Source organism: Kogia breviceps, chromosome 18, assembly GCF_026419965.1.
Source record: "Kogia breviceps isolate mKogBre1 chromosome 18, mKogBre1 haplotype 1, whole genome shotgun sequence".
NCBI lineage: Eukaryota > Metazoa > Chordata > Mammalia > Artiodactyla > Physeteridae > Kogia > Kogia breviceps.
In genome coordinates, this window is record NC_081327.1 from 24,950,234 (window position 1) to 24,967,627 (window position 17,394).

General features: G+C 50.0%; 1 protein-coding gene across 5 annotated transcripts in view; it reads right to left on the minus strand.

Moving 5' to 3' along the window:
* ZNF423 (zinc finger protein 423) overlaps positions 1–17,394 on the minus strand; it is a 328,197-nt gene that overhangs the window by 115,664 nt on the left and 195,139 nt on the right. For all 5 annotated transcript variants that reach the window (XM_059044776.2, XM_067018596.1, XM_067018598.1 and 2 more), the window contains one exon: positions 12,298–12,382. In XM_059044776.2, the coding sequence (XP_058900759.1) occupies positions 12,298–12,382 (85 nt within the window). The remainder of the gene's footprint in view (positions 1–12,297; positions 12,383–17,394) is intronic.

Consider the following 17,394-nt stretch of genomic DNA (forward strand, 5'->3'; position numbering starts at 1 on the left):
ATCAAGAACTTGAAATCATAATTAAAAACTCCCTAAAAAGAAGTCTGTCAATGTGACACAGTCTTAATTGCTATAGCTGTTTAAGTCTTGACCCAGATTATTTTACTGGAGAATTCTAACAAATATTTAAAGAAGGATCAACACCAATTCTACACAGTTACATAATTCTTTCAGAAAAAAAGAAAAGGAGAACCTTCTCAATTTATTTATGAAGCTAATATTGCCCAATACAAGAATCAGGCAGACAGGACAAAATAAAAGAAAACTACAGACCAATATCCCTCATAAATACAAAAAAAAAAAAAAAACTTTAACAGAACAGCAAAGAGAATTCAGCATCATATATTTTAAAAAATTATAAATTATGGTCAAGTGGAGTGTACACCAAGGATGCAAGGCTATTTCCATGTTCAAAAATCAATCAGTATAATCCACTATATTAACAGACTAAAGAAGAAAAATCACATGGTCATATAAATAGCTGCAGTTTTTTTAAAAATTGACAAAATTCAACACCCACTCATGATAAAAACTCTTAGGAAAACAGAAATAGAGGAGAAGTTCCTTAACCTGATAAAGAGTATCTATAAAAAAACCTACACCTGTTATTATATATGATAGTGAAAGACTGATGCTTTGCCCCTAAGTTCATAAACAAGTCAAGGATGTCCACTCTCACCACTCTTATTCAACATAATGCTGGAAGTTCTAACCAGAGCAAAAAGCAAGAAGAAGGAAACAAAAGGCACACAGATAGGAAAAGAATAAATAAAACTGTTCCTGTTCACAGATGACATGATTGTCTGTGTAGAAGATACCATGGAATCTACCAAAAAAACTCCTACAATTGAGCTGAGCAAAGTCAAGGGGTACAAAATCAACATTCAGAAACCAACTGTAGGGCTTCCCTGGTGGCACAGTGGTTAAGAATCTGCCTGCCAATGCAGGGGACATGGGTTCGAGTCCTGGTGCAGGAAGATCCCACATGCCACAGAGCAACTAAGCCTGTGCACCACAACTACTGAGCCTGTGCTCTAGAGCCTGTGAACCACAACTACTGAGCCTGCCTGCTGCAACTGCTGAAGCCCGAGCACCTAGAGCCTGTGCTTCACAACAAGAGAAGCCACTGCAATGAAAAGCTCGTGCATCACAACAAAGAGTAGCTCCCGCTCACCACAACTAGAGAAAGCCCATGTGCAGCAACAAAGACCCAACGCAGCCAAAAATAAATAAATAAATTTATTTTTTAAAACCCAACTGTATTCCTATATAACAGCAATGAACAAGTGAAGATTGAAATTAAAAACACAATATCTTTTATAATCACTCAAAAATTGAAATATTTAGATGTAAAACTATCAAAACATGTACAAGACTACAAAAAAAACTACAAAACAATAATGAAAGAAATAAGGGAAGATCCAAATAAATTGAGAGATATACCATGTTCATGGATTGGAAAGCTCAACATGGTGAAGATATCATTTCTCCCCAAATCAAGATACGGGTTTACACAGTTCCTATTAAAATTACAACAAGAATTTCTGTATATGTAGACAAAATTATTCTAAAATTTATATGAAAAGGCAAAGGACCTAGGATAGTTAAAACAATTTTGAAAAAGAACAATAAAAAAGGAGGATTCAGTCTGATTTCAAGACTTAAACAGCTATAGCAATTAAGACTGTGTCACATTGACAGAGGAATAGACACATAGATCAATGCAACCCAGAAACAGATCCTCACAAATATGCCCAACTGATAATTAACAGTTCAATGGAAGAATTATAGTCTTTTCAAAAAATGGTCCAGGGGCAACTGGATATGGAGGTGGGTGGTACTCAACACAAATTTATATAAAAATTAACTCAAAATGGATCATGGACTTAAATGTGAAATTATAAAACTTATTTGAAAAAAATAGGAAAAAACTTTGGGATTTAGGGTTAGGCATAGAGTTCTTAAACTGGTAACCAAAGACATGGAGCCATAAAGGAAAAATTGATAATTTGGACTTCATCAGAATTTAAAACTTTTACTCTACAAAAGACCCACTTAAGAAGATGAAAAGACAAGCTACAGACCAAGAGGAAACTTTTGCAAACCACATATCTGACAAAGGACTAGAATATACAAAGAACTCCAAAAGTCAACCACAAAAAAGTAAACCATCCAATTAGAAAATAGACAAAAGATATAAAAAAGCTTTTCATCAAAAAGGATAAACAGATGGCAAATAAGCCCATGAAAAAATGTTCAACATCATTAGCCATTAGGGAAATACACATCAAAACCACAATAAGATATCATCACCTACCTATCAGATTGGTTAAAATAAAAAATAGTGACAAACCAAATGCTGGTGAGGATGTGGAGAAACTTGTGGCAATGTAAAATGTCATAGCTACTCTAGAAAAGTTTGGCAGTTTCTTAAAAAGTCAAACATTCAAGTGCTATAGGCCCAGCAACTGTACTCCTGGAATTTATCCCAAAGATCATGTAGACTTACATATGATTCCACTTATATAACATTCTTGAAATGACAGAAATATGGAAATGGAGAACAGATTAGTGATTTCCAAAGGTTAAGGAAGGGGCGGGGGCAGGATGCAAGTGGCTATGGCTTTAAAAGGAAAGCATGAAGGATTCTTGCGTGATGGCAATGTTCTGTAGTTTGAGTGTACGGGTGTCAATATCTTAGTTGTGATACTGTACTCTCATTTTACAAATTATTACAGTTAGAAGAAACTGAATCTCCAGTTATCTCAAAATTAAAAGTTTAATTTTTTATAGTTAAAAATTTTATGAGGATGAAAAAAGGACCATAAAAAGCTTTAAAAGAAGGTGGGGTGGGTGCACCGCTGTGCTTCCCCAAGCTCACTGGCTTGAGGCATAGGGACTGTGAGGGAAGGGGCATGGGGTTGCCAGATTAAATACAGGATAGCTGGTTAAATCTGAACTTCAGATAAGCAACACGTAACTTTTTAGCCTAAGTATGTCCCATTCAATATTGGGGACACACTTAGGCTAAAAAATTATTTGTTGTTCACTTGGAATTCAAATTTAACTAGCTGGCCTGTATTTTTATTTGCTAAATCTGGAAACCCTAGGAGGGAAGAACAGGACACAGGCATCTGGAGCCAGCTGGGGGCTGTAGACTGAAAGAGGTAGGGTGGACCCAGGGAGAAGTAAGAAGCACTTAAGGAGAGAAGCCAGACAGCAGGCAAAGGGATGCCGGGGGACCACAAAGATGCCCCAGACTGGGCAGTGCCTTAAGAGAGGGGGAAGGCAGACACTAGCATGGGAGGTTCCCAAGCTGCTGGGTTTATGGAGCTCTGGTGAAAGGATCCTTTGTGGGTGGTCCACAAAGAATCCAGAAAAAGGGCCAAAGAGTGGATGCTTGAGTCTCCAGTGCTGATCCGGGCTGGAGGGAGCCTGACAGACCATCCAAGGTTGCGGGTGGGGGGCCCTCTAGGCACTAGAAGCAGCACTCGATTAACCCCAGGCTGTCCCCTGGGCACCCGGGGCTGCTCTCACCGTGATGTGGCACCACCTTCTAGGATCTCCCCTTCCTACGGGGGAAGGGCATGCACACCAGCAGGCTCAAGTGTCCAGGTCAGCGAGCAGTCATGCATCTGATCAAAACTAAAACTAGTCTGGGCACTCGCTCTCAGCCAAAAAGTCGCCCCTTAGCCAGGCCATTGCCAATCATACGTTTTTACACCTGCTCCTGGACACACATGGTTGCCCCTTCTTTTCTTCACAGAACATATCACTTTTTGAAATAGTCGGGATTTTAAATTTGTTTTCTTGTTTAACAGTTGATCCCCACTAGCTCCAGGATTGCAGCGACTTTATCTGTTTTACTTCAACATCTACGCCTAGTACCTGGCACAGAGTAGGTGTTCAGGAAAGAAAAAAAGTGCTGGATGAATGAAGGAGTAAATGAATAAATCCTTCTGATGAAAGCTACCCCTTCTGGAGCTATCCTGCAGGCACAGCTCCTTGGAGCTTGGTAAAGGCAGAGGGCCAGTCTTCATCCTCCAGGAAGCCCTCAGCAGCATCCTCTGAGCTGCCATGGACTGGCACCTGGGATTGTAGGCTCAGCGTGGTCACAGAGGGGCTCAGTTTGTCCTCTCTAAATAAGGGCTCTATCAGCAGCAGCGTCATTATCTTTAATGAGTCCCTGCCACAGGGACTAATAATAATAATATTAATATTAATAGCTACCACTTACTAAGAACTTACATGTGCTGGGCACTTGTCGTATATTTTAAGTCATTAATTCTTCAAACAGCCCCCAAAAGGTAGGGGTGGTGACCCTCTACTGTTCGTGCTGCCCCCTCCTTGTGAAAAATAGATACCCTTTCTCTTTTCAAGAACGCCCTCCCCATTCCCACTGTGGGGGGGCGAGGGGCAGACACTGGCCCACCTCAGCGTCCAGGGAGGGTGGGTAGTGCCAGCACAACCAGTCAACCCACTCCAACTCCCTGGCTACAACGATTGCCTCCTGGGCAGCTTTAGGACGCTCTGAGGCAGTGAGCCTTGGTCCTGAAAACTTTTCTGCTGATGAAGAAGCACATGCCCCTCTCTGCTGGGACCACTGAGTGTGGAGCTGCTGGCTGTCACTGGCACGAGGGGATCCCACCTGGGAATGAAGGCAACAAAGAGAGAGCAGAGCTGAGAGGTGGGAGAAAGATAGATTGGTGATGACTTTCTTAGAACCCCTGGATCCAGCCATGCCTGAAGCCAGTTACCTAATGTATCCCCAGACTTTTCAGTTACATTAGCCAATAATTCTCTTTTGAATGTTGTAGTCAGTGTGAGTTGCATCCCTGACGTGTCACTGAAAGAGACCTGCCTAAGCTGCTATGTCAGTACAGCTATGTTAAGATGGGGGCATTTTATAGGTGTGGAGCTGAAGCATACAAAAGGCAAAATAACTTAGTTAACCATGAGCTGGAACTGCTCTTAACCACTCTGATTCACTGTAGAGTTCTACATTCTATGTGTGTGTGCACACATGTGCACATTTCTAATTAATATTCATATCTACAGAAGATTGAGCAAACGACTGGTGCTTAATAAAGATCTTTTGGATAAACTAAAATCAGTAACTTCCTAATAAAAGCGTCTTTGTTTAGAAAACACTCCCATCAGCCACCTTGGATTCTTACTGCAAGTCAGGCTCACAACTCACAGTGTGTCTTTGGGGAATCACGTCCCTTCTCCCTACCTCGGTTTCCCCAGGGAAATGGGCTGGAAACCGCTCCCGGTGGGGCATCTGTGAGACTGGTCAGCCAGTGAGGGACACCCTAACTCCTTCAGGACAGGAATCTGCAGTCAGAAGAGGAAGCCTCCCACTTCCTCCACGCTGAAGCCCAGGGACCCGCGAGCCCTGGACAGGCATCCACAGCCCAGTGTGAGATTCTGGCACCTACTAGGAGCTCAGGACAGAGCAGGCCAAGCCCTGGGGTTGCAGGGCCTTTGTTTTCTGCCGTCACTCCAGTGAGGCTCAGCCAGAAGCAGATGCAAGGGAAATTGCTCACATGTCAGCTGCTCCCAAGCAGCCAAATGACCATAAAGGGCATTCAACAAAGTCAACTCAATCACACAGGCCTCCAAGTCCATGGCATGGAGAGCACGTGAAGAAGGCCGTGCCTGTGGGCTGGCCCATCAAGATGGTGCCAGGGCCCCAGGCCCTGCCCCTCCAGGACTGGCTCCATCGCTATCTCCTCTCCATCCTTCCTCTGCTCCTTGTGGGCTCTCTCCTCTTAGCCTAGAAACATACTCTGGTCTTTCCCTCTTCAAAATGAAAAAGCTTCCTCTGACCCCTGGACCCCTCGGCTCCTGTTTTCTGCCCTTCCTTTCCAGCCTGGAACCTGGAAATTCAAGTCTACGCTGCTGGTCTCCCCACCTCTCCTCAACTTGTCCCTCCATCTGATTTCACTGACGAAGCTCATGCTCAGGACCCTTCAGCAGACCCCCTTCAGCCTGCCTCCATGGGCCTCTCTGTGGCCCCTCACATTGCTGCCCAGGAGCACTTTGCTGTCTGGGTATAGATGACCCCACGTTCCTCATGCCCCTCACTTCTCCCAGCTGCCTCACCACCTGTGCTGAGGCCTTCAAACCTCTCCTCCAGCCGAGGCCTTCCTCCTGAGCTCCCCGCCCATGCAGCCAACTGCTGGCCAGACACCAACATTCAGATAGGCCACAGGCAGCTCCTGCAAGGCCAAATTGCCAACAAACTCAAGCTAACTAAGTGTGATGGGCCTCCAGGTGTAGGAGTTGAGAGGATTCCAGGCTCTGAAATCACACTGCCTGAGTTCAAATCCCCCACCTGCAACTTACTGACATTGGACACATCCCCTCAATTCCCCATGTACAAAATGGGGAGAATAACAATGCCCCTCTCATAAGCTGTCATGGGGTTAAATGTGATAACACGTGTAGATATTGATAACAGGGCCTGATACTTAGTAAGTCGTGTTAGATGTTAACGATCCTTACTGGAATCATCATCTTCTTTGCTGACCCCCAATAGCTCTTCTTCAGGCATGGTATCATCTTCTACCTGTCACTCAGAACCTGGTCGCCTGAGACCCTAGAGTCATTTCTAACTTCTCTTACTTCCCATTTCCATTCAATTCCCAAATCCTGCCGGTTTTGCCTCTCAAGTGTTTCTCCAAGCCACACCCTCCTAACCAATATCCTCATCTTCTCTCACCTACTCTACTGTAGCCTTTTCTGTGACCCACCTAACTCCTGCCTCAAAATTTATTCTATAGTGATACTGAATTGTCTACAATTTCCCCACAAACTACATGAGCCTCTTCTCTATGAACTGGCTTATGCTATTTTCTCTGCCTGGAAGGCCCCTCCCACCTTACCTTCCACCTTCTAAGAGCCTGATTAGGTGTCACCTCCTCCTGAAAGCTTTCCTGGAATGCCCAGATTGGGCAACATGCCTGTCCTTTGAGCTTCTATATCTTAGACTTAGTGACATGATATTAACTTACCCTTTCAGGTTACCCGCTTCCCAACTTGGCTAGAGGCTCCTCACTAAGGATCTCAATCATGTTTACTGAACTGAGGTTACTATTCAAAAAAACCCACCTATGGAGGCCCTTAAAAAAAAGGATGAAATCTATCAAAATGAGAAAATTTCCACTATTTTAAAATCCAGAAATGATGGATTCTTCATAGACCAAAGTACTTGATCAACAACCTCCTTAAACCAACCAATGAGATTCAAAGTCAGGGAAAGTGAGTCCTCTCATCCATGGGGGCTGTTAAGGAGGGAAGTGACTGTGCCCTACTTGGGGGATAAAGAAGGAGGAAGAGGAAGAGAAGAGAGGGGAGGGGAAGAAGAAGAAGAAAGAATTAGATGATAGGCTCTCTGTACAAGCTTGTTATCCTGACAGAACAGTCCCAGAACTTGAAACGTGATCTCTGGAGGCAAAAAGAAACAGTTTTATCACATATTAAGGTTAGACAGATGTTTGGGGTGTCTGGTGTTACCTGAATCAAAAGCACCACAAAAGAGCTAGCAAAGCCCTTCTCAGCAAGATGTGTTCCCAACAGAAAGGCACGAGAACCTTTTTTTTCCTTTTCCTTTTCCTTTTCACATGTTTTTTTCTTCAGTCATATTTGAGGGTTTTGTATTTCCCTGGTGTGAGGGTGAAACACTAATTTCCACACCAGACCTTCCTTCCTCACCAAAAATACTGCAGGCCAGGTCTTCAGCAAGGGTCCTAGGTGTGGAAACAGCCTCAGAAAGAGGGGGTACCTGGTCTGCAAGGTGGGTTTCAACATGTCTCCTGGGATGTGCTTCTTAAAGACTTAAAATTAGAAGGCAGAAAACCTCCCTCTCTCTCAAACACACACACACACACACACACACACACACACACACACACACACACACACACACACACCCCTGAGCAGACCCTTCCCCTCTAGGTGGACCAGGGCCCATCCTGCCACAGTACCAGGAGGACAGACAAGGACCACCCACCCAGCGTGGTGGGCATTTTAAAGGCCTGAGCAGGAGGTGGGAGAGGCTGATCTTCCAAATGCCCCCCATTTCTTCACTGCCAACAGCAAAGCCCAGGCCTTAAGAGGCACCCAGGGAAAGAGGCTGACGTGACCAAGAAAATAACATCTTCAGAATGACTAATGCCCCACTGGGACGGGACCAGCTCTGGCCTGGCTGCCTGCCAGAGGGTCCACAGCCACTTTCCAAGGACACGGAGGGCAAACGTCCCTGACAAGTTCCCCCAAGGACTGTCCCTTCCCAGTTCCGCCCCTACTCGGGGCTCCCCCGAGGGGCCTGTGAAGCCCTGAGTTAGGACACCAGGGCCCAGAGGCTGAGTCACTCCCTTGGGGCCAACCTGGGTCATAGCAAGTTCGTTATTTCAAGGACAAGTTCTCAGACCCCTCGTCCAGCCATCGGCCTGACAGAGACCGAGAGGGGAGAGGTCTGCGAGCGGATGAGGAGATGAGGAGAGGGCAGGCAGACTAGCTTCCCGGGGCTCTGAGGCCCCAAGTGCCCTGGGGGGACTGTTCATGCCTTGTACAGAACATGCCCAACACACATGGGGAGATGTTCATCCTTCTCCAGCCATCGGGGGACCCTGTCTCTGGGCCAGGCCCCCCACAAGCCTTCCTCAGCTCTCCCTCAGCAGGCCCCAGGGAGCCCAAGGTGGGGGCCTCCCGCAGAGCCATTTTCCATGGTGTGGGGGGGGCGGGGGAAGAATCGGGGGATCTCGGGAGAGAGGGGTGCAGGGGGAGGTGAGGAAGGGGCAGCTGGGTGGAGCCAGGTCGTCCCCGCAGGAGGTCACAGAACAGAACTGTGGACTGCTCCAAGTTTTTGATGTGCCTGCTTGGGGAAGGAGTGTCTAAAACCATTTCAAAAGCTGGGGGAAGCCCAGAGAAGGGGGGCCTCGTTCTCTGTGGGGAGGGGGGATTTCAAAGGACACCCTGCCACTGAAAGGTTTCAAAAGACCCTTGCCTTTCGATGAACTCCAAATCACTCCCTCGCCAGCAGCAGCCAGGAGAGGGGTGCTGGGAAAATGTTTCCAAGGAGACGTGTCCCTGAGTCATCATAACTCCCGGGGTCTGGAGGCTGCAAAGCCACGATGAGGCACCCCACCCCCGCTATAAAAAGGTCAGTTTAGCATCCCCCGGGGGTGGGCTCCCAGAGTCCAGGTCCCTGGGGAGGCCTGCCTCAGACCCCCGGTGCCCCGAGTTTATGAGAACGCCACCAAGCTGAACAGCGTCACGTCTATCTGCCGAGTCCCCTCGGTGCCACTAAGGGGGACTTTTACCCCCGCCAGCTCCAGGCAGCCACTATGGGCTCGGGCCATTTAGCAGGGGAAGCTGTCCGCAGGGACACTGGACAGTATCTACGGGGGCTGCAGCGCCAGCCCCCAGCCAGAGCTCACGCACCTGCTTCTCTTACATTCACACCTCCCACAGTCAGTCCTGCCACCTTCCCCAAGCCAGCCGATAGGCACACAGCACAGGCCTAATATAAGTTCCATCACCTCCCTTCTCCCTTCCCTCCCTGCCTCATTCCCTCACCTCTGGACCAGATGGGACAGGTCTCTGTTTTTTTGCATAACGAGTTTATTTTTTAAAGGCATACAGACAACAAACAAAGCAAACATTCCATCAGATATTAACTTCTCCCAAGTATTATCTGTCCTAGAATTGTTCCATTAAGTTCCAGTCTCTAGACATCTTAAATTCAATAATCATCTTCATCAGAGCCCATTACTTTTTTTTTTTTTTTGGTGGTACGCGGGCCTCTCACTGTTGTGGCCTCTCCCGTTGCGGAGCACAGGCTCCGGACGCGCAGGCTCAGCGGCCATGGCTCACGGGCCCAGCCGCTCCGCGACATGTGGGATCTTCCTGGACCGGGGCACGAACCCGTGTCCCCTGCATCGGCAGGCGGACTCTCAACCACTGCGCCACCAGGGAAGCCCCAGAGCCCATTACTTTTCTCCTGTTGAATTTAACTATTGTTTTCTGTTTGTTGGCTTACTTTTCCAAGGATTTCTATTAAACCTTGTTCTGATACCTTCCCACTTAGTTGTCCATACCGTGCCCTCTCATCCCATTTTCTTCCCCCTCAACACTGCACCCAGATTAATCTCCCCAAAGCACCCAGCTACAAGCAGGCCATACTCTGCTCCAAAACCTTCAATGGCTCCCTAGTGTGTAAGCCCAAGGTTGTACACTCAGGTGCCCACAGGGACCAGGCAGGGGCCACAAATGAGCAACGAATCCCCCCAGCTCACAACAGGGACTGGTGGGCCCTGTGGTTCCAGCTGCTGCCCAGCTCCCATCAACTGTGCTGTGTGGGAATATGGCATGGCTGCCACCTCTCCTGGTTTTTCAAGCGAAACCAAATAAAACACCTACCAAGGGGCCCCCAGATTTGGACCCCAGCCTACAGGGTCAAGTCCAAACCCAAATCCCTCAACCTGGCCTTCAAGGCCCTTCATGGTCCAGCCCCAAGCCGCCTCCCCACCCTCACTGCCCATGATGCTGCAAGTGTGATGCCTCCATCCTAGTCAAGTCGGGCTCCTCCATTCCCCAGTCACCTCCTCTGCTCCTGCCTCTGAGCTTCCAGCGTACCGCAAAAAAATAAAAACAAAAAACAATAAAAGTCACCAGTCTTCCTGTCGGGCTGAATTCCCAGGGTCCCCTGCCCCTCCCGTGCTTCTCATGTCCCCTCGTCATTGAGGGAGCCGCACCAGGCAACCAGTTGTGCTCAGCGCCTTCAGGGGACCTGCCCCGAGTCACTGGGACGCTAGGTACCCAAACTCACTGAGCAGCAGCTGGCAGGGACCAGGGGACCGTGTATTCATCTGTATCTACTGAAGGGGAACCTACTCATATCCTATGACCCACCAATTTCAGTCGGAGAGATATTCCCATTAAAACTGCACGTGAGTGTTCACCAACGACTCATACAAGAATGGTCACAGCAGCACAGTTTTTGAAACAATTCCACAATGGAAACTACCCAGATGCCCATCAGGATGTGTATCAAGAACAGATAAATGGTGATGTGTTCACACAATAGACTATCATACACCAGTGAGAAGGGGCAATGTCCAACCACAGGCACTAATATGAACAAGCAAAAGACACAAAAGACACAAATGAGCAGAGACGGTGTGATCTCATTTACATAAAATGCAAAACAACCACAAGTAACCTATGCTGTTGGCATCAGGATGCTGAGGCCCTTTTGTTGGTGGGGGAAGGGGCTGGAGGGGGCAGACGGGGGGTTTCTGGGATGCAGGAATGGTCTGCTTCTTCAGCTGGGTGTCGGTTACCCAAGTGTGCCCAGTTCGTGAGGATCCACTGAGGTGGACACTTAAGTGGACCTCTTTTTAATGTATGCAATCAAGGGTTTTGTAAAACAGCACTCTGTTGGCATGGCTGTTGTTAAGACTCTAATGAAAACATATTAGAGGCAGAAAAATGGAGAGAAAGTCAGGGTCGGGATTCTCAACCCAGGCCTGATCTTTCATCACTCAGACTGCGGGAGTCTTGGAGAAGGTGATCACACTTCCGCCAAAGACCCAGGGCACCAAGATTCCAGAAGTTCTCGAGGCCCTCACTGCCAAACCCACCCCCTGGGCTAGCCCCATGCCAGCAGAAATCCGCTGTGCCCTCTCTTATTAGCGAGGGCCTCCCTAGCCGCCAGGGAGACCACATCCACCCACAGAAGGCAAGTAAGATCTCAAGGCTTCCCTCCATCCCTCGGGCCAAGTGGGAACACAATAGGACTTTGAAAGCTCCCTTCTTAAAAGGCTGAATTTTCCAAAGTCCAAGACGGCTTGAAGAGGAATGGGAAAAGTCGCGAAATGACTTTGTAAGCATTCTGTTTTGACAACGTGCCTGAGGAAGTCCCCACGTTTAGTGGGGAAATGTGAGCAGTTAAATCTATTTGATGTCATGACATACGAAATTGAAGCATAATTGCCCCTGAGGGCTTGACAACTGGAAAGCACTTATTTCAGAAATGGAGGGAAATTTATGCTGGGAAATGGAAGAGACTGTCAAAAGTTTGACTGCAGTGTGAGTGGAGCCACGCGCAAAGAAGGTTCGGATGGAGAAGGTGCTGCAGCTCTGACATTTTTAGTCCCGTTTGAAATGTCTCAGGAACAGCAGCAGTGCCTCTATCCTTTGAGCTAAAAGCCAGGGAAATGATGATTGGAACCAAACATTTCAACCCCGAGGAGTGGCCGCAGCACGTGGGAGGAAACGCATGCTTACCAATCATGTGGTTGGCAACGTGGATTTGGATCTCTCTCTCGTTCTCGAAGGTCATCTGGCACTTGATGCACTGGTACGTCTTCTTCTGTTTGGAAACCAAAAGGAAAGGAATTAGACAGCCAGGATGCAGAAGAGAGCAGAAAGCAAAAGTTCCTGGAGGCCATGGCTCCAGACTTCCCAGAATGGCTCTGATCCACTCCCAGTTCTCTCCAGGCCATTCTCTTCCCAGCTGCCTCTGCATCCAGCTCAGATTCAGCCTGGGGAAGTGGGGACAGGCTCCACTGCAAGGGAGCTGCTCCTCTGCTGGACCCGGGGAAACTGTCCCATCCCAAGGTGAGGGCACACAGCAGAACCACAGAAAAGAAGCTGAGGCAGGCTGTTCTGCTTGGGATATGCTCAAATCCATCTACCCATCTTCCACCCATCTATGCCTGCTGCATCCACTCATCCATCAGTCTGTTCATCCGTCTGTCTACCTACCCCCTGTCTACCCATCCATCCATCTAAACGCACATACACACACCCACACACCCATTCATTCATCTAGCCACCCATCCATCTAACCATCCATCCATTCATCTCTCTTTGCACCCATCCAACTACTCTCTCATCTATTTACCTACCCTAAGCCAAGCAGGGGAGACTGCTTGCATCAGCTCTGACACTCAGGGGTGAATGAAGAATTCCTCATCTGCCCTAGACACACAAGGCCCCATGTGATCCTACAGCTGGCTTCCACACACGGGGAGCTATTACCAACTGCTTTTGTGGGGAGGGGGGCAGACAAATGGAGAACACGAGAAGTTTCAAAGTTTCTCCAAGACTGGTTCCAAAGAGCGGAGCTTCAGTGTGAAACCAGCCCACTGCGGACGGAGGTGTGTTGCCTGAGTGGGGGAAGGGCTGTGGCTGTGCGTTTTTATGAAGAGGGAGGGGTGGTATGGGAATTCAAAATATCCAAGTTTTTTGTAGACTACTTGGGGTCCTGGGATGACGGGACCTCCCTCGACCTCTGGAAAAGAGGGCAAGACTCTGGATTTCTTGGCTGAGCTCTGAGGCCCAACCCGCAACGATGTAGCCAGGACGAACCACCAGAGGGCTCAGTTGTCTCAGCCCCACCTGAACCTGCAGTTCTTCTGAAGGGCCTGGTCTCACCTCCGGGCCTTTGTCTATGCCGTTTCCTCCACCTGGAATACCCTCTCCATCCTCGAGGACTCTGTTCAAATGGCACCTCTTCTGAGAAGCCTTTTCTTCCCACCCCAGAGTGAGTTTAGGATCTCCCCAGGCCCCTGAGCTTATGCTGAAAGCACCTAGTTGATCTGCATACGATTTTGTCGTGGCCAATTGATTTGTTTGCTCGCACTGTGCTGTGAGCACCCAGAGGGCCAGGATGAGTTCTGTCCACCTGTGAGGTCCCAGCAAAGACTGCGTGCTTAGGAAGCATTTGTTGAACAGGTGAGCAAAGTTGTGAAATAACATGTGCCACGCCCTCTATGAGGGCAGAAGGGACAAAGAGACGTCATCCCACAGTGACTAGGGCTCCTGGGTCCCCACCACCCAACACAGGGTGCAGCCCAGAGTGAGTGCCTAATAAGCACTGAACTTTCATCATGATTCTTACTGCCGCTGAGAGACTGTTGAATCAATGAATGGAGAAACAACTGGACCAGCTGGTGCTGGGAGCTTCAGGCTCCAGGCAGGGTCCCCACTGGGGCTCCAGGACCCGTGCTGATAAGACCAGAGGGCCTTTCTCCCAGTGCTTCGGGAGACCTGGGCGTTCAGTATGTCCTCAGAGCAGCCACAGCGCTGGGCCCGGAAGCAGGCATTCAGCACGGAAACACCCGGGAATAATGGGTGAGTCTGGGGGGGGGACAGAACAGGGGAGCCTCACAACAGGCAGAGGAGATTTCAGGCCAGAAGAGACAGCAGGGACTGAAGTCTTCTGAGGGGCACAGTCCCAAAGCACCCACCTCAGCTCAACTCCTGGTCTGTGCTCATGGAGAGGAAGGACCCTGGGTTTCTCCACCATCAAAATCATTCATTCCCTCTCACATGTGTCCCTCACCCACTCTGCCTGGCAAGTATAAGAGTCCTTGATGCTTAAATGGATGATTGAATGAATGAATGAATGAATGAGTGAATGAACAAGTAAAGGCAAGAATGAAGCACGCCCCAGGAAGCTCCACGCGGAGGAAGCCCAGAGGAGCCTGCTGGACAAGGAAGACTGTGGCCCCCATCTCCTTGGTTGGAAGTCTCTAGAGGCCACGGCCATGGCCACGGCTAGTCCAGACCAGGGGGGGGGACATTTCATGACCAAAGTGCTGTTCCTCCTCGGGGCAGATGAATGAAGTAGGTTCACTGTGCTTGAAAGATAAGTCACCAGGAGCCTGCCTGGGCAGGATGAGAGGGTACCCCCAAATGTCCCCCTACCATATGGCCACCCCTCAGCGCAGGAAGAGGACTGGGCCCTGCCTCGTGGGGCAACAGGCTCCAGGGAAATCCCAGGGGAGTGATCACAGGAGCTGCTGACCAGAGCCTGGGCGTTCACACACACACACACACACACACACAGAGCACGTATATGCAGGCATGGACACGCATGTGAGGGGACTTGCAAACATCCTACATACCTCGCCCCAACTCACCACCAACACGCAAGACCCTCACACACACCCACAACCCCTACACACAGCAACCCACTTGCTCCCTGTAACACAGACACATAAGTGCAACACCCTCAGAGAAGTGGAGACATCCTCATGGACCACAAGTTCACGGAGCATCCCCAGTAACACAGACGCTTTCAGTTCTCTTCCCGGAACCCTGACAGCCACAGCCATCACTCCCCAATGCACCCACAGATGCACAAGCAGCTTATGGCACAAGGGTGTGCACTGACCCTTGTGGACACACATGTAGACTCATAGGTATACACACGCACATTCACAGTCGGGCACACACACACCTGCGCACACACAGGTTCACCAGCACCAACACTCACTAAGGCACATGTATACCCATATGCCCCCACCCAAAGATGGCCCTTTGGGCCTTGCATGTGAGACCGGGGATGCCCAGGGTCTGGGGCAGCAGGCACCCAAGCCAGGCTGTGGGACACAGCCTGGGGAGAACAGATAAGGACGCTCACCCTGTCTACCTCCTGCTGCCCCCTGTCCTCACCTCAACACCTCCCCTGGGTCCGTCTCCCTTTTGCTATCTCCCAAAGACCCCATCCTCCTCTGGAGGTTCAGCCCCCGCTAGGAGACGTAATCACAGAAAAACAGAACTTGGCATTCAAAGCACCTCGTCTGCATAAGCCCCTTCCCCGGGGCCCAGCCCAGGAGAGCCAAAGCTGAACCCTGGGACCTTGGCCAGGGCTGCCTTCCCCAGCGTGGCCCGAGCAACCTCAGAGGGTCCCGGGGCAGGAACAGAACATGCTTGAGGATGTGGAGAGGAAAAGGGAAGAAGAGGGGAAAGACAGCCACTGCCGCTGAATTCCCATGATCATGATCACAACTCACATTTACTGAGCACCTACTATGGGCCTACTATGTGCAGGCACTGTTTATTCTGGATACTCACAATGACTCTGCAAGCTCCACTTTAGGGATGGAGAAAGTGGAGTTGCAAGAGGCTAAATCACTTGGTCAAAGCGTAGCGCCGGTGAGCAGGAGAAATGCGATTGGGCCCCAGGCAGGCGCCCTCCAGGGCCACTGCCCGAGCTGCCGCTCTTGGCTCCGTGCCCCAGACCACCCCAGACAGCCCTGCTCTGGATGACAGAAAGCTGTCACCTGAACAGGCCCGTGAACCTGGCTGTCTGTTTACCCTGCAGGAAGATGGAGTGTGAAAGCACCCAGTCTACCTCCCCACCCCACGCCGGACGGGGCACTGTGGCAATCTGGTGAGTCGATGAGGGCCGGGGTCTGCCCACAAGGGGATGGAATGGAGGCGATGTTGCTATTACCTGTAAACAGAGGGGGAGGCGGAAACCTCACCGCTTCGCTCCAGCCAACAGCAGCCTCGGCCCCATGGGAACCCAGTCCTCGGAGAGCTGGTTGCCATGGATACGCTCCCGAGGGTCCCAGCCTGCCAGCCCCCAAGCCCCTGTACAGCTCCCAGAGTCTGCTCTTGTATGCGTGAGCCCTGGGGGAGGGAGGGGTGGGCGAACAGACAGCTGGGCCCCTGCCCCCAGGCGTGCCCAGGCAGGGGGCGAGGCCCCAGAGGCTGTGCCTCCGCTGGGGAGGTACCCGGGCTTTGTCTAGCTCCTTTCTGCAAATGGCCCATCTGCCCAGGCCTCTATATGTGAGTTACAGCTCCCTTCTCTCTCACAAGACCAGGGACAGGGAGAGGAAGGCCTTCCAGGCTCCCAGAAAACAAGCCCCCTCGGGTTCGTAGCCCCGCACTCGCACGCACAGCTGTGCGTCCTCAGGTACGTGGCTCCACCTTTCTGAGTCTGGGCCCCCTCTTTGCCAAAGCCAAGGTCATGGCAAAGGTCCAGGGTGTTGCCATGGAAACAATATAAGAGTGGGTGCCCACACAGTAGGGGTTTTACGAAGTAGTACTTGACACAGGATCCAGAGCAGAGACTGGGAAGGAGGAGGCTTCAATAGCCAAAGGCTCTGGGGACACTAGAAGCAGCCCCATGGCTGGCGGGAGCCCCAGTGTGGGCAGGGATGGGGCTGGAGCGCACCTGGGAGAAGGGCATGCAGGGGCCCGGCCGTGCCACACTGTCCCACTGCATGAGCACCAGGCTGACCCCCCTGGACCCCACCCTTGCAACTAGGATGGGCTCCAGAGGTGCTGGCTGAAGGGCTGGTCAGGAGCTCGGGCTGGCGCACCGCACACTGCCTGGGCTCCAATCCCTTCTCTGCTTCTTTAAACTGGGGGGCTCACAGCAAACTACCTAATTGTTCCTTGCCTCCTTTTCCTCACCTGTAAAGTGAGTGTTATAAGGATTAAATAGCTAGAAAGCGCCTGGATGTGCCCGGCACATCCTTATTCCTCAATAAATGTGAGGTGTGATTATAAACGGGAAAATAACAAGTGATGGTTGCTACATGCCCAGCACGTCTTTACTCATTTAATCCTCAGGGCAAAACA